Source organism: Antechinus flavipes, chromosome 3 (assembly GCF_016432865.1).
Source record: "Antechinus flavipes isolate AdamAnt ecotype Samford, QLD, Australia chromosome 3, AdamAnt_v2, whole genome shotgun sequence".
NCBI lineage: Eukaryota > Metazoa > Chordata > Mammalia > Dasyuromorphia > Dasyuridae > Antechinus > Antechinus flavipes.
In genome coordinates, this window is record NC_067400.1 from 431,456,484 (window position 1) to 431,475,381 (window position 18,898).

At 32.3% G+C, this 18,898-nt stretch overlaps 1 protein-coding gene across 1 annotated transcript in view; it reads left to right on the forward strand.

The window, feature by feature from the left end:
• KCNH7 (potassium voltage-gated channel subfamily H member 7) overlaps positions 1–18,898 on the forward strand; it is a 623,506-nt gene that overhangs the window by 517,376 nt on the left and 87,232 nt on the right. Inside the window, exon 9 of the mRNA XM_051986258.1 lies at positions 11,622–11,821. Coding sequence (XP_051842218.1) covers positions 11,622–11,821 — 200 coding nt within the window. The remainder of the gene's footprint in view (positions 1–11,621; positions 11,822–18,898) is intronic.

Sequence of the window (18,898 nt, forward strand, 5' to 3'; positions counted from 1 at the left end):
ATTTATTACCTTAGAAAATTTCCTAGAAGACTAGATAAAGTGATTTTTCTCGTTTCCTATAGCCAGGATGAGATGTGAAATTCAACCTCAGGTTTTCTTTGCTTCACTGCATTCTCTATCAACTAAGGTATACTACCTCTCTCCTCAATCCTTATTAATGATAAACAAAACCTTAGAATAGTATGAATTGAGATTACTTCTTCCCTAATAAATCTCCTTGCCTATAATCTCTCCCAAATGTAATTCATTCTACACATCAGATTAATCTTAAACAAATCTGATCACGTTACATCTCTGTCCAAAAAACTTTTGTGATTCCCCACCATCTACTAAGTCAAAACTTTTCATTCCAGCATTCAAGGCCTTCTGTAATATAATACTAAATTGCTTTTCCAATATTATGTTCTATTCTTAAGCCAAAATGGATAGTTCATCATAACTATTTTCTGGCTAGCACTCTTGGTTAAATTGTTTCTGATACCTAGATTCCATTTCCTCTAAAACTAAACTCTCCTTAAAAGTTCAATTTAAATGATGTCTTCAGTGAACTTTTCCCTATTCTACCCCTCCATCCAACTGGGAAATCTAATATTTTTGAACTCTTGTAGTACTTTGTATTGTAGATCCTAATGGACCTACAATATTCTATTTTGTTTTATAGTTATTGGTATTTTCTCTCCCATACTGGGCTGTAAATTGCTTCCAAGGCCAATGGCAGTGTCCAGTTTATTTTATATCCCCTTTGCTGCTTAGCATGCATTTAATAAAGATTTTGCAAAGTGCTTTCCTCTTCTTCAGCTAAATACTCCACTGGATCTGTAATCTTATTAATATGGGTATTCTTTCCAACAACAAGGAAACAAATCATCCATATCATCTTACCTTGTGTGCTCTTACATATTAGGCCTCCCACATATATTCCATTATCAGTGCACTGAACTCTCCTCTAGATCTCTTGAAATTACATAGATACCAGAGCAGCACATGGACAATCCATGTGTTCACCTTGACTCTTACTATATTGTCTAAATGGGCCACCTTCTTTTCCAGTTATACATCCCTTTGGTGATATATATATATATATATATATATATATATATATATATATATATATATATATATACTTTGCTTTTTTTGCTTGCAATTCATTGTTTATAACAATCTTATATGTGTGTGTGTGTGTGTGTATATTTTTTGTACCACCATGAATCTCTTCAATGCCTTTGAATAAATTACAATTTTGATCTCACAGAAACTCTGATCTTCTATTACTAGTTGTCTTCACCAACTAAATATTAATATTTTTTAAAATGAGCATTTGTCTCATGAAGAATCTTATAGTCATTAAAAACTATGCAATTTTCCAAGTATAATCCAGCCCACTGACTGGATTAAATTCTTTTTCAATTCTCAGCCTAGTTCATTATACTTTTATATTATCCAACCTATATATGCTGCTAGATCAATTCTACAATCTTCAAATCCAACTGAGTTGTACTTTAATCCAATTAGTTTTCCTATTTGACTAGTTAATAGAGGGTATTTCTCTAGTGTTCCAAGGCTTGATTGCATTAGCACAATGTCATCCATTAATAGTAGCATCTAGAAAATTTGACCAGATGTCAGGGAATATCCCAATTAGATACTTCTCTAAATATAGTACATAGCAAAAAGTACCATTATCTGATACACATTTCCCTTTTTATGCCTCAATTGATATTTATAATCAAAAGATCACCAAAGTTATTTATGTTGTAACATATATCAAGTATTCTTTTGTAGTCCTTCCTAATATAAGCAAAAGAAATGTCTTGTTAAAGAGCCTTTAACTCTGATTTTGTTCTACCAAGTCAATCTTTTTTTAACAAATAGGAAGCCAAATGGAATTTTATATTATCTATATACCCTTCTGTCAGTTATATGACTATAAAGCTATAGTCTGCTATGAGATATGGTTTTTGAGAACCTGTGTGTTCCCTTCTCACATTCTATTAAAAGGAGTTCATGAAACATATGTAAATTGTTCTCATACATTTTGTAGAGATAGGAAAATAGGCATATGAATCAAATCTTCAGTAATAGTAACATCTATAGTTTCAAAAAAAACTTGTTCAGAATGTTTCCCTCCTTCAAATAATCAGGAAAGTCATTCCTTTAATCCCCTCAAAATTGTGTTCATTACTTTCTGTATATTTACTTTCATCTAACTACCCATCTCAACTTTGTTCCTCTGGTATTCATTGAATTGAATTTTGCTTTTTTATATATCAATTTGGGCACCATTAATAAAATACAAATATAGTGAATCACAGGTTCATGGATGTAGAGCTGGAAGAGAATTTAAGGTCATCTAAACCAATCTTTCATTTTCAGTTGAGGAAACTGAGGCCCACAGATGAGATGACTTCCTAAAGTCATTAAACTAGTGACAGACATAAGATTCAAATTTAATTCCTCTGTTTCCAAATCTAAGATTCACTACTATAACTTAAAAAAAAACCACCCCCTTCCAACTTTTATGGGAAAAAGGTTTTAAGAAAAGAGATAGGAACTAAAACCAAATGAGTAGAAAAAAATTTACAAAAGTAATTGTGAGGAATTTAAACTCTTTTGGAAAAGGCCAGATATTGAATTTGAACAGAAGTCTGGTTCAACTTAGGAATAAGTTATAGGAGAATAACCTGAACTGAAAGTGGAAAAGAAACCAAAATAAAAGAATGTTCATCCTGAAAGAGAAAAAAAAAGACTAAGTAGTAAAGATCTGAAAAGAAGAACTCAATAAGGAAGAATATATCATTGGCAAAGCAAGGTAAGGTAACTTAGTGTAGCAGTTATTGTGCTACAGTTGATCTCCCAGAAGCTAATGGTTCAAACTAACAATTCATCTCATAAAAAACATCATATAATCTCAAGTAAAAACAATTCCCCAGGCAGTGAAGAGAGTAGTCAAAATAATAACTCCCAGCAAGAAAATACATCCTCAGATGTAAGCAGTTCATGAAAATGAAAACAAGTAAAAAACCTTCAGCAAAGAAATTAATTATAATTGCCTATGAGAAACTATATTTATATTCTTCTTATCTAAAAGATTCACAGTTGGGTCCTAGATCGATTCATCTGAGAGGCAAAGTCAATTCAAACCTCTCCAAGATTGCACCATGATTTCTTTGCTCACAATATTCCTATCTAGAACTGGGGGATCAGGGGAAAAAGTGGTAACTCATGCTTCCCCACTTGCCCTACTCATTTGACCCACCAAAGTTAAAAAAAAAAAAAAAGGTAAATAAAACAATAGGTGAAGTGGTGATTAAAACAAATTGTTAAATACACAGCTAATGAGGGGGAAAAGTTATAAATATAGTTGTCTATAGTGAGGGGAAGAAAGATGATTAGTTTTGGTTATCAAGTTGTTAAGTGGTGACAAAAGTCTACAGAGGTATTAAAAAGATATTTAGGAAAAGATATAAATACTCATAAGTAATTCAAAAAACAAAGTTCAGAATTTATATCAATATGGAGAGCAGGTAGAATCGTGCATTTTGTCACATTTTGTGTGTAATATATAAATTTCTGCCATTGTCTCAAGTAACTGCTGTATTCAAAGTATAGATTGATCTCCATCCTAGAAAAGAAAGTGAAGGATCTCAAGTAATCTTTTTAAACTTTAAGTAATTAGAAACAATAAAATATTCCTAAAAGAAAATCTGAAGGTCATTAAGTGGCTGAGGACAAATATGACTTTTTCCAGGGGCTGAAAAAAGAGCTTGGAAAAGTGTCACCTAGGGGACAAAAAAAGAAGAAAAGAAAAACTATACCTTTGGAACTTATTTTTAAAACATTTAATTTGAGTCTGTTTTTGAAGGGAAGGGAGCTGTCTACTCTGAAGAGAAGCAGATACTTGACTTTCCAAGAGTAGCAAAGCAGAAATATAGAAGCTGTCAAATAAGAGATCATCTAATAAGGGTTAGAGGAAGAAGAGAAACATAGTAGATACAGTTGGTAAAATCCCTCTTCAGATATATTATATTATTTGAAGACTCAGGAATAATACTAGAGAAGAGAGAGATTATCTTCTTTAGTCATATATCCAAGATGTAACAAAAATCCTCCAATGATTTGTCAAAGCAGTCCTCGTGATTCAGTGAACACAAACAATACTGTCAGAAGGAACTCAGAAAGCATTACCATAGATTACGAAATTTTGGCTAAGAAACTAAAGACCATAATGGCTCAGATAATGTTTTTTTCACTATTGCCTATTAAAGGGAAGGGAAGGGAAAGAGAAAACTGAATTAGTGCAAGAAAAGCTAGCAACCAAGATGGTATCTGAGAATAGGATTTGAATTTCCAAACCCTGGCTTTAAACTGTACAGTAAAGACAGATTCCTTAACAGGATAAAGTTCACTTAACAAAGACTGGTAAATAAGTATATGCTTGCTTGATGTCTTCACATTTTAGTTAGAAAGGACTTAAACTTAAAAAGTTTGAAGTAAAGAAACAAGAGTCTAGGTATATTCACTGAGATAGATATCACTAACCAAAGGAAAAATAATGGTTGAACACCCAGAATTTCACAAAAGGCTATGGTAAAATAATATCTATATACAAGTTCCCAAACTTCAGGTAACAAGAATATGAAATACAGAACATGAAAAGGTAAATTTGACTGTATAGATACCACTGAGGCTTTAAAAAAAATTCAACAAATTACTGGAATGACTATGACTAGATATGCTTTATTCAAAAGAAATAGAATAGGTTAAAAGTGACAATTGTGGGAGTGGGGTAGGAAACAGTATTGAAATACTCAGAAAAAGGAAATACAGGAATCAGAGTGAGGAATTATGGTCAGAAGTATTTAGTAAAACTTAATAGAAAATATTAATTTATTTTGTAATTGGTGTGTATTATAAATGTCATGGACAGGAAGGGGAAATAGATCCAAAGTCTGGTAAAAAGTGATGATATAATATAAGGGAGAGAGGAGTCTTCATTTCTCCTGATCTCCTGGAATATTAACTAATAACTCCTTAACTTGCCTTATTGATATTTTCATCTTTTCCAAATAGAGGGAAATTTTGTTTTGGATCTCATTCCTATTAATAGGACAAAGATGTTTCTGGGAAAGAAATGGCAAGAACTTTGGTGGGAACTGAGGAGAGAAGGGAATAAATACCCTCTCCTAGAGCTTATGATTAAAGGAGATTAAAGCTGGACTTAGACTTGATCTTCATATTTGAAATGATCTTTCAAAGATTCTAGATGAAGGTAGATTAAAATTCTACAAAGAAAGTGATTCCAGAAGGGATCCATAAGGAATCCACCAATCAACTTTAGTTTCTGGATTGGTTTTTTGTTTGTTTTTTAAAGATCTTTATAGAAAGTACAAAGAGGTGCAAATAATAGAGAGGAATAACAAAAAAAGCCATGGAAATATATAAAAACTGTTGAATGTTAAACCTTAGAATAAGCTAAGGCTGGTTTTAAAAAGCTAAGAACAAAAGAAAATATGGACCGTTTGAAATACATTGGGAAAAGGAGGAGAATCAATGAAGGGAAAAGACCACTGCTCAGAGCAGATGAAATAATGTTAACTGACAGATTCTAAAATGAATCATTAAAAAGATAATGAATAGAAGTGGTAGTTGCAAAGAATCAGTATACTTTCATCAGGAACAGGTAATGCTAACTTATTACCTTTTGTTGAAGGTTTGTAAACTGGTGTATCAGAGAAATGCTGTAGATTTTAATTACTTAAATTCTGCCAAACATTTTACAAAATTGTTCATGCTATTTCCATGGGGAAGTAATTGTCAATAGCAATTAAAATGTGAACTCAAAACTGGTTGTGTGGCAGAACCCAAAAAGTAATTACTAATGATGATATATCAGCTTAGCAGTAAATCTTTGGAAGAGTGCTTTGAAAATCTATAGTCATGTAGACAAAGGGCATAGATGGGATGTTTATTAAATCTGCAGATAACAAAAATCTTAAAGGAATAATTAAAATATAATAACAGAGTCAGAATCCCATCTCTATCTTCAAATATTAACAGATAAAAGTATTGGGCTAAATCTTATAAGATTAAAACAAATAGATATAAATGTAAAGTCATAAGCTTTGGTTCAAAAAAAAAAACCACAAGTGCAAAATGTGGGAAGTAAAGTACTTCACTTTTTACTTTACTGTTTACTTTAACTGAAAAACATCTGGGGATTTAAAAGCCTAAAAGTCAATAGGATTCATCATTGTAATGTGGCTCATTTAATAAAATTAATTTAATCTTGAGTCAATTTTTTAAAAATATAATTTCTAGGAATAAAAAAGTGGTTACAATGCAAAAACTAAGAAAGAAACCCCCCCAAAAAAAATCTTCAATTATTTGAAGGGATACCATAGAGAAGAGGATATAAACTTGCTCCTTTTGTCCACCAAGGACAAAACTTAAAGAAGAGACAAATTCTTGGTCAAGGAAAAAAAATACAATTTCCAAATCTCAGAAGAAAGTATTTGAAATACTTTCAACAAGGTTTAACTCTGTTTCACTATTTGTCAGTTACACAGTAGTGTAGATTCCTTTTTCAGGAGGGTTAAATTGGATTAGATGGTCTTTGAGGTCCCTTTCAATTCTAATAGTCTGTGATTCCATAATTATTTGTCATTTGCTTTCTTAATATGTGGATATAAATTAGAATAAGAACATAACAGTGTATCCCAAGTGCCTTAAAACTTTAGTATCTTAAAATTACAGTCAGACTTTCAGGACATGTTCATTTTAAAATAAATATTCCTTAGGGCTTCTGTTTTGGGGGGTTGGGTTTTTGGGGGGCATAAGTCCATAATTAGAGAGTAATACTTTAAAATTGTTAACTGAATTTTATTTTTTTCATTTAAGAAGTTATTTCTCTCCCCTGAACTGGAAAAAAAACTTTATAACAAATTTGCATAATCAAGACAAAAAATAAAATGTTCATATTGGTCATTTTCACCAAAAAAAAATTGTCTCATTCTGTATATTTACTCCATAAATTTTCTATCAAGTAATGGATAGCATTCTTCATTATTAGACCTACAAAATTATTGCTGATCATTGATTCCATTCATCAGAATTCTTTAAAAATTTTTATTTCACAAGCCTTCCTTCTGAAAATTAGTGAAGGCTTTGAAGATAATTTTTCCTTCAATATCACTTTATTTTTCCTAATGCACATAAAGATAGTTTCCAACATTAATTTTTGTAAGATTTACTGAATTTTTCCCACTCCTTCCCTTACTTCCTCCTTCTCCAGAACATCAAGCAAGCTGATATAGTTTAAATGTGCAAATCCTTTAAAACATATGTCCATATTTGTCAGGTTGTACAAGAAAAATCAGACCAAAAGGAAAAAAACAAACAAAAAAAGTGAATATACTATGCTTTGATCCACATTCAGTCAGTTCTCCTCTGGATGCAGATGGCATTTTCTGTTCCAAATCTATTGAAATTCTCTTGAATCACCACATTACTGAAAAGAGCCAAATCAATCACAGTTGATCATCATATAGTCTTATTGTGTAACAATGGTGTCTTACTTTTGCTCACTGGAGATAAATTTTAAAAAGCCATGAATTCATGAGACTTTCACCCACTTGCAACACATGCATCACCACAATAATCCTACAATCCCATACCTGGCCTAGTAGCAATATAATCTTGGAAGGCATTGAGAGATTGTTGCTACATCTTCCTACATTTTTTCCATCTTCTTCCCCTATGTTCATTTTTGCATCAAAGTTACCATATATTAACATATATAATGATTTAATTAGAAATTCTTCCTATATTGTCTCCATCATTTCATCCACTGTGACAAAATCCAGCAAACAAACTGAAATTATCTTCTTTATTTCCACTCTGGACATTGTAGGTGAGATGGGCACTTTTACTATGAAGTTTTCTTTCTTGGTTTTGGATCACAAAACCAACTCCATCAACTCCTACGTATATCTTTCATAAAAAAAATAATAATAGCCTGTTAACTACCATTCCATTTAGCTGCTATTTGCTTATATCTTCTGATTTATTAAAAGCAAGACTATAACTTGATTTAATTCAGCTCCTGCAGTAATATGTCAAATTGTTTGTCATCAACTAAGGAGCTCACAATTAGAGCATCAAGTTAAGTTAATGTTTAGAGATGGTCTGAAAACTGTGGTTCTTGACACTCTATCTCCTTTTACTTTGCTATATGATGATCTGAAGAAGTAGAAAAAATCTGCAAGGGCTGAGTATTATTTTGTATTTTATTTTCCTTTATGTATTGCCATGATCTAAGAATTCAACAGCTAGTAGATAGTCTATGGATAATAATTGTTATCAGATTAAGCTAGTCCTTGAAAAATGGGGATCATGTTTAATTCCTCTCAAGTGTGATAGAACTTGTGCTCCACTGGCATGGCTTTCAAAAACTAGGGTCACCACTACAGTATGATATGTCATTAGAGTAAGATGTTTTCTGGATGTACATCCACATAAATTATTCAAAAAGTCATATACCATCCATAAGAAAGCAACTCTGGTTTTAGACACATAAACAAATAGAAGTTGTCTGTAAGACTATGGAAGGAATTACTCTTCAAAGTCTTTAAATATGTATTTTCATTAACAACATGGACACAATATGCCAATTTGTTTATTCTTAATATATAATAATAATGGTAATAGAATAAATAGCACATCAAACATTCTCCCCATTTGGTGGGGAAAAAAATCTCAGCAGGATTAAATGAATTGTCTAAAGTCCCATAGCTACTAAATGGCAGAGTGAGGATTTGAACTCAGTTCTGTTCTTTTCATGGTGCCATATTCTTTGCACCTGTAAGTTGGCTAAAACATATCAATTAAATATTGTATGTATTCCAGTTTCTAGCCTTTAAAATATTAAACAGTTCCTTTATTTTTCTATCTAAAGAGAGAAATTAACATTATTTAAGTAAGAAGTTTTATTGTATTTTTAAGTCATAAAAAAATTGATTCTACTTCCAGAGATTCTTTTGTAGCTATTTTAGAGATTAATATATTTATTCCCCTTAATTTATGTTTTTGCTATGGTGTTGATGTGTATAAAACATTTTTGTGACCTAAATTTTTAGCAGTTTGCCTCTATCTGATGGCAGTAGAAAGTCACAAATACAATGTTTGTTTGAAAAATAACAAAAAGCTTTTTTCAAATTTTTCTTTGATGTATAATTATGTCATTTTAATTGGAAACATAATTGAATCAGCCTAACAATCTTCATTAAGTAAATTCTTGGCTAAGGTCTTCTGGAATATTACTTAATCTTGATTAAGTAAATTCTTACACCTCTATTCTAAAGTATTCTATCAGATGAGTCACATACAAAAGCATATTTTCTTTGGGTTCAAGAAACATACACTTCATACAAATATACTTTGTTCACAAGAGGCTCTTCAGACATAAAACAAGTTGTTTTCTTGGGCTGCTTTATCGTTATAGTCTAATGCTTCTTTTAGTCACATATGTTCATCTTAATCTCCTCCCCTTATGGAGAAAGATATGTCCCAGCCATCAGTGTCATCATATTTTTCTGACTTCTAATAATACCAAAATGGGCTTTGTTCACCATACCCATGTGAATGTTCTTTCAATATTCAACCCTTCAAGTAGAACCAAACAAAAGTCTTCCTTTAGATGTTACAGGTAGTTGCTATTTATGACCAAGAGCACTGCTGCAATTCAAATGTCATACCCAACTTTGAAGTGAGGGAGATGGAAGTTCAAAAAGGAAAAATATTACGATGTAGCAGCAGTAGCAGTAGTAGCAATAATAGTAGTTAATCATATATATAATATATGTATATATACATACACACAATATTTTATATACATTGTCTTATTTGACCTATATAAATATTAATTTTGTTTAAAACTGACCTCAAAATAATTTTTAAAATCCACAATTTTAAAAACATGACTTAAAGGAAAATTTGATTAATTGGATAAATGCTTGAAATATTCTACACTATTTTATTATGCCTGTACTGATTTCCTACCACCACCAGCATATATGTTTACATACATATAAACTTACATACCTACCAGTGTTTCTACATACATACTATTTGTCCCATTATAGTCAAGAAACTGACCTGAAAAAGGTCAACTCTTCTCTCATATATCTGACTTCCTCTTAAAGACTAATGGTTGGGGTAGCTAGATGATGTAGTGAATAGAGCACCAGCCCTGAAATCAGAGAACCTGAGTTCAAATCTGGCCTCAGACACTTAATACTTCTAGCTCTGTAACCCTGGGCAAGTCACTTAACCCCAATTGCCTTTTAATTTAAAAAAAAAAAAAAAAAAAAAAAGACTAACGGTCAGGAATTTGGCTGACTAACTAAGATAAGGAGGATTTTAATTTGAAGTACCAAACTTTGTTTTAGCATTGCCTACAAAAATAACTAAATTAACAAAATACATGATAGGGTTTATTTTTACAGGAGAAATATAGTTAAGTTACTAGTAACAGCAGTTCAAGAAAGAACACTACAATTTAAAGATATAAGAGTAAGAAATACATTTTTTGCTTTTTTTTTCCAATAAAAGAAAAACCATCATCATTCTCATTCTTCACAGGAATAAAATTAGGCTAATGTCCTAAAGATAATTTTGTTTCTCATGCATGTGCTTTAAACCACATTTAAATAGAATTAAAAGCCATTTTCAAACTCATTTAATAGTTGATTTATATTTTAAAAAGGCTATCTGCTTTCTCAAAATTATTGAGCAAAAATTAGATAGATAGATAGATATTACTAATCAATTGTATAGCAAGTCATAAATAGTTCAAAATATTTCTGTGAGATTTTTAAGATTACAAGAATTTTTTGGGAAAGAGTAGATAGAGAAAAGGATAGGAGGGTAGGGGATAAATTAGGAGTTTTATTTTGTTTAATGAGGGCATGTTGGAAGTGAGAGTAAGGTGGTGTTTATAGCAGAATTAAAAGTCTTTTGAAGTTCAGGACATATACTTAATAGAAACATACTTTGTTCACAAGAGGCTCCTAAGATATAAAGCAAGTTGTTTTTTTCTGCTGCCTTGTCCTTATAGCCCAATGCTTTTTCATTCACACGTTTCATCTTAACCTCCTTCCCTTAAGGAGAAAGCTATGGTTTAAAGTCCCAAGGCACTATTTTTACCCAATGATATTTTTCTGATGGCATATCTCAAATATCCAATTAAAGCAGTTATAAACATAGTAATGTATTTGGATTCATATCCACTAAAACTCCATTTTGCTGTTATTGTTATAGTATTTGTTGCTGGCAGGTTTTACATTGTAAATAATATGGGTGGGTTTTCAACAGACATAATTCAAGGGAAACACTTGCATTTAAAAATTTGATGAGGACTGACTACATTTCTTCTAGAGATCACTGCTCAAATCTTAACATTTAAAGGAAAATTGATTAATATTTTGATTGTTTTCTTCAGAACCTATAGTAAATATCCACATTCTTCTGAAGAGGCCAAAGACAGCCTAAATCATTTAGTGTGCTAGTAATATCTGAAGGTTCATAAGTACACTGACTCTAACTTTGTTTTTTATCTAATTCAGCACTAATGTATGCAAGTATTTTTGGGAATGTATCTGCAATTATCCAAAGACTGTACTCAGGAACTGCCAGGTACCACATGCAGATGCTGCGAGTAAAAGAATTCATTCGCTTTCACCAAATTCCTAACCCTCTGCGGCAGCGGCTTGAAGAATATTTCCAACATGCTTGGACTTACACCAATGGCATTGACATGAATATGGTATGTAATTATGTTTTCAAAAGTGATTCATCCATCATTGCAGTCTACAGCTAAAATTTTTTTAGTCTCACCAGCTTGAAATCTCCCTGCTTTTTGTTTTTTCCTCTCTCAAATATTTATTTTTCTTCCCTGGAGATAGTCTCTCATTCTCAATTCATGGCATTGCATGGTGCTATATCTAGTTATATTGTGTGGCAAAGGCATTATAACATGATGCAAACTGATATAACTTTATGTACTAGGGACTCCCTCTTCAGACTTTCAATGTTCTAGATAGGATCCAGCAATCCAAGAAAGACCTGGCCCAATGTAAATTAAGATTTGGCAAGCGGACATTATAAGGTTTGGGTGAATCTAGAATAAATGAATCTTCATTACAATAAGAATTAAGGTTACCAAACTTTAAGAGGTAGGATATTTGGGAAACGCATGCCAAACATTAGGTTCCATAGGCATTTCATATGCATTCTGTGATGGAAAGTTCAATATTTCTTTTAAGTACAGTTTCCTTTTTTTTTTCTTGGTCAGTGCTGGTAAGCAATTAACTTATGTGCCCTTATTATTGTATCTACCTTGTTTAATGAATCTTTTCTTTCAAGGAGAAGTATGGATTCTTTCATTCCTTTTAACCAAAGCACACAAAATAATAACTCGCCATAGCTCACTTCTTATTGTACCACTACTCAAAGAGAAACACAATTAAATATATGCTATCCCAATAAGCTCTTGTTTTTATTTGAAGATCATTGTAAGATATGATGGTGATATTAATTTGACTTTGCCATTTGAATTGATTGATCACCAAAGATAACTCATCTAATGAGCCATTGTCTATAATATCTTATCCAACTATAATGAAATAATCTAAGTTATCCAATGTGGCTACTATTCCAAAGACAATCACCATTTCTAAATATCCTTGCAAAAAGGAAATCACTTGAATTTCCTAAGGCAGTCATACTTATTTAAATCAATAAGCTTTCTGGATGCCTGGTTGCTCAAACATCTGGAAGCTTGATCAAAATAAAAATCTTCAGGGAAAGAGCAAAGATTCATAATTATCAGTCAAGGTGGAGAAAACAGTTGGAAGTTTTGCCTAATTTGCAAGAATCTTCCATTTATGTGTGAATAAATTCCTCACAGCTGGATGCAATCTATATTAACCAGAAATAAGGCCACCATTGTTCATAAAACACTTTAATTTTAGAACTAATTGAGGCTGTCCTTATGGATACTAATTAATATATATCATCTAAAACATTCATTGAACTAGGAGTTATTTGCAATAATCCCAAAACTCTCTGTGAAGAATTCATTTGCTTTTTGATGAATGAATCTCACTGTTAAGGGAACACCTTAATATCACTTGAAAGAATGCTCCCTTCTTGACTGATGCACTCTATTTCGATGAGTTTATTATTTAACCAAGTTTTCATCATTAAGAAAGTACTGGGGGCTTTCTGTTGTGTAATATCAAGCAGTATGGTGATATGTTTTAACTAAAATCTGCATCATAAAATTTCTTTCCATACTGCTAGTGTATATAACTAGTAAAGAATAGTAACTTTAAAAAAAAAAAAAAACACTTATGTATGGTATCATTTCTTCTCCCTATATAATTCTAGTATTGTAACCCATTTTGTGAGAACAAGTCTACTTTTGTGACTATTTACTTTTCATTGTTTGAATCTATTACCTATGACTATGGTTAATATACCACTTGCCTAATTGATGATGTACTTATGAAAGATTTATCTCTTTCCTGTCTGCTTCACACCTTAATACATGGAATCACAACACCCACCGGTAAGAGCAGGAGGTATTTATATATATATATATAATTTAATTCTCGTGTAAAATGTGGAGAATATCCATGTTATCTGTCAGGTTTAGAGCTTGTTTAATGCTTTCAAATTTCAGTTTTAACCTTTTTTTGCATGATGGAGTGGTAGGCAATACAAGATAGAAATTTTGGGAGATAAGCACGGGGACAAGGTAGAAAATAGACATATTTAAAGTGAAGAACTTCTTAAGCTCAAAAAAAAATACAATTTATTATCCCCTAATATATATCACATTTCTGTATTCTTCCCATGCTCTAACACACACACACACACACAAACACACACACACACATACACACACGCACACATGCACATACACACACACACATACCCACAATCAACAAAAAATCATGTGTATACGGTTTGCATTAGATAGCTGTCATGAAGAAATGTCACTCTCTCTGGTCATCCTGTATTTTCCTTATGTAGGCACTTTTCTTTTCTATCATCTGCATGCCTATATAACCTGCTGGTGGGCTGTGTGAGCTCTAAACCATGTGTTTAGGAGATTTGCATGTGGTTTTTGAGAGCTTGATGTTGCATGAATTTCCTATTTGTACACAGTGTCTGCCTTTTTCATCTTGTGACTGCCAAGTGAGTAAAAGTAATAATATGAGATTAATTAGCAAATCTGAAACATCTGATATCATATGCTTGGTTATTAAACATAATAAGCAAAAATACTTGTTTAAAAACTTTATTATTAATTATTATATTTATTGGAAAGAAATAAAAGGAGTAAATTTCAGTATGTAGTCTGTTAAAATAACTCCTCAATGATTTATGAGAATTGCTTCATTTAAATTGAATAAGATAGTAACATAATTTAAAAGGGTTTAATACTTTTATATTACATAAGTATTCTTATTTCTAAAAGGACATTACATATTGCTTCATTTAAGTATAACTTTGATCATAATTTCTCATAAAACCTTTCAGAAAAGCTGGTTTTACTCCTAGTTCATATCTATAAGAAGCACGAGATTTCTAACTATAATATGTTATGGCTTGTTAACCATACTATATACATATTTAATTGGTCTGAAGTAATATTTCATGCCAAAACTTTTGATTGTATAGCAATTAACAAAAAAATGGAGGGAATATTAAATACTATAAGAGTCTCCTTTTCCCTCCTATAAAGATCCTTTACCCATTTAAGAGATCATTTCTATGATATCTACAAACTAAAGGTATCCTGGAAACAATTTTTAGTATCCAACTCCATAATCAGCGGATATTAGTTATTCAATAAGCTCCTTTTTGTGATCTAGGCATTAAAGCCAACACAGCCAGATGATTAGAACATAGAGCTCATTTCCAAAATAATATCAGGATTCTGGCAGAGATTATAAGGGTTTCTGTGTGTGACTCAAGGTTACCCAGGATTTATGACCAATCAGCCATACCTTCAGATCCATTCTGAGATGTTTTTTCCTACCAGTAATCTGAACAATTGAGAGTTTGTCAAATTAGAAGACATCTTTGAAACTAAGACCAGTTCAAAGAACTGTCCTGAGTCAAGTCAAAGAATGGCTTCACAGAGGATTGGTCTGAAAAACTCCAAGGACAACCTTTAGTGATTGATATTAATGCTACCCACCTCCATGCTAGGATGGAGACCACTAGTTACTAGTTATATGAAACTCTTAATTACTCAGGGTTATTCCCATATCATTTATAGCTACCCTCAACTGATTAGAAGTCTGACTAGGCTACAGTATAGCCCTGGCTATACATTATAGAAAGAGGAAAAGCAGATCCTTCCCTAATTATTTTGTTGGCTACATTGAGTAGATACTATCTCATAAAATAATAGTTTTCTTAAAATGGATGAAACAGTATTTTTAATTAATTCAGTTGTTATAAAGCTATAGCCAACTTCCCAAAAAGCTATATTTGAATTTACTTCTTTTTGCCAGCAAAACTGTTTGAATTAAAGAAAAGAATTTACAAGTGGTAGGTATTCATTTTTCAAATTTTCTCATGATTTCTTGAGGCTTGTGAGATCTTCTAGAAAAATCTACTAGACCTCTAACTCTATTTTACTTAAATGACTGTTTCTGTTTTCTCCTGAATCAGGATGGCATCCAGTGATACCTTTGACCCTATCTTTCATAGTTGGTCTAACTTTATCCAATAAAAGATGTGTCTATTCCAGTTCTCTGCACACAACTCATTAAAAGGACTTCATGTGTGCTGCACGAGTATTCCCACATCTACTCTGTCTGGTCCTGGGGCTGTGTAAGTGGGCTGACAGAATGGAAAAATCTTTCAGTCATAGCTAGTTAGTTAGCATAGAAAAAGATCCTGTCTCCTAAAACTATGCTCTGATTTCTTACCATGATGTGGAAGTGACCTGGGATTCACAAAAGCTACGCTGAAAGAACTCAAGTCCTTGTTAGTTCTACCATGCCAGAAAAGCTTGGAATGTTAGCCTGGCAATACGTATATATGCCATCTGAGATCCCACCTAGCTTAGGGCAGAGAGCCTAATTAATAGAAAATATGTATGTCACAACAATTCATAAAGATCATCTGCTAAGTAATGGAGAGATGTATAGCCACTACTTTGGGGGGAGAGTTCCCACACCTGTGAAACCACAGTTCCTTGATATATTGGAGTAAAAAGAAGTAGGTTCATTTTACGCCAATATTTTCTTTTTTAAAGAAATTTTAATTTTTTTTTAATTTTTCACTTCTTTTTTAAAGAATTTTTAAAATAATGGTTATATATTATATCATTTCATCCTGTGTCGTATATGGAATGCTTCTTTGAAAGCATTTCACCTCAGATCAGTAACAGACTAAATGAAAAGAAAAACAAAGGGCAGAATTTGTATTCACCAGTCAAGATGAGTCAGCAATTCCTTTTTTTTTTCCCTAAGGAAGAGCTACTTCCTCAACACATGCTGGATAAAAAAAAAAAAATTAAATCATAGTTTTACCATACACTGAGAAGAATTTGTGATTTTGTTGGCTTCAAGTGTGCTAGCTCTTTTCACCAAAGCAGATCACAACCAATCTGGGTACTTTGTGGAGAGTGCACAAAGAAGCACACAGAATTTAAGTAATATCACATAACTAATAAGTACCAGAGGCAGCATTTGAAACCACATCTACCTGATTACAAGCCTATTATCCTAATTATCCAACACTCCAGGAGATGTCACAGTTTTCCAATACAAATTCAGAGGAATTGTCTGGCTTTATGAAAAGCACACAGCAAATTATTACCATGAGTTCTACCTTTATCAAAGAGCTTTCATTTACTCAGAGTCTCATGTATCCCTTTACTAGAATGACTGAAGTAGGGCACTTATTGCTTAAAAAAAAAAAAGGTGGTATTTTCCTGGCCTGAATACTCTAAACTGACACTGAACCTTTCCAAAACACCTTAGTCATTTTAAAAATGAGAACAATTAATATAATTGGAACTATTCTGACACTGAGTAAAAAAAAAATTAAAACATTGTACAACTAGAGCACTTTTAGCTCAAAGATGTACTCACTAAGTCACCTTCAATAAATCATTCTCACCATCATCATCATCATTGTCATTGTCAAAAATATTCAGTGCCCATCTGCAACTGGCTCTATGCTGCATGCTGTATAAAATGATGACAAATGCTCTTTACAAGCTAAGAAAAATTTGGTGATGAACAAATGAAACTTAAAATGTTATTACCAGAAAAAAGATTAAATGATAACTTGAAAATTTTAGTTTTCACATTATAGCCACAGGTCTCTATGCTTTGTTTCTCTGTGTGTAAATTGTGATTAAGAATTATGTCCCTATAGTACTGTTAAAATAATTTTTTAAAGTTTTGATAAGTTCCTTAAAATAAAAAAATATTCAGCAGAGTTCCACAAAACTGTTCACAGAAATAACCATTTAAGTTTTAAATGTAAGGATCTGAGAAGTGATCTCAGAAGTCATCCTCCTTTACAAATGAGGAAAACTGAGGCTCAGATAGAATTGGTGGCTTGTCCAAAATGGCACAGTAAGTGGGAGAATTAGGATTTGAACCCAAGTCCTCTGACTCCAAATCCAGTTCCCTTTCCACTACACCAGAGTCTTTAAATTTTATAGTCATGGGACATGGGACCAATCATTGAATCAATAAGTTAGGATTACATTCTAATCAAAGTAAATGTAAACAAATATAACTATAGCTAGAGGCATAGAAGGTAGAGAAACTAGCTTTGTTTTTCTTTTTTTTCCCAATGAAATAAATAGAAGAAAGATAAATAGTTTTCTGTTATTTGAATTGATGGAGATGGGTCTTCCTGATGCCAGGCCCAACACTCTATCCACTATGTCCAAAGCACTTTATGCATATTATCTCACTAGAACCTGAAAACAATCCTGCAGATCAGGTACTTACTATAGATTTTGGTATCAGCTTTTTTTATCCAAGGTCATATAGTTTAAAAAATTATTAGACATGAGATTTGAAGCAGGTCTTTCTTTCTCCAAGTTCATAGTGCTTCTCAATATTTTTTTAGCATTCAAATCAGTATATATATATATATATATATATATATATATATATATATATATATATATATATATATATATATATTATAATGTAATTCTTCTGTGGAGAAAATGATGAGGTCTAGATATAGGATACCTAAATGAAATTAGGGTTTAATTGAAGTCTAGTGCGCTCCCCTCCAACCCCTTTGGATTCGGCGCAAGGATATGGAGTTAAATGAGATCTAGAAATGGCATGAGAGTTCCCTATAAAAGAATTTATAGGCCTGAAAAGCTAGATTGATAAAAGAAGTTTATTATGGGGTTTGGAAGTAGATTAAAGTATAGTAAAGGAAATAGATGAAGGTAGAGATAAGAAGGGCACCAGAAATAGGGTTCCAGTGGACAGAGGGTCCTGACATGCCAGGTATAAGCCTGGCATGTTTGGGACCTCTGCAAAGAGAGAGGGTCCCAGCTTGGCTCTTTTATAATGAGAGATTTAGCTAGAGGGGCCTGTGGGTGGAGTCCCAAGTTGGCTCAGATCTGGATGGAGCTGGGACAGGCCCCCATCTTCTATTGGAATTCAAAGGGACCAGGATTTGTGAATCAAAAGGTCCTGGATTGATAATTACATCAACTAAGAGGGGTTGGGAGTCAGAAAGAAAGGAATCTTAAAGAGCCCACACCTGCATCAAAAATATATGAAAAAAATCATAATAAGTGAGAAGCGGTGAAAGGGTTGTGATGTCTGTC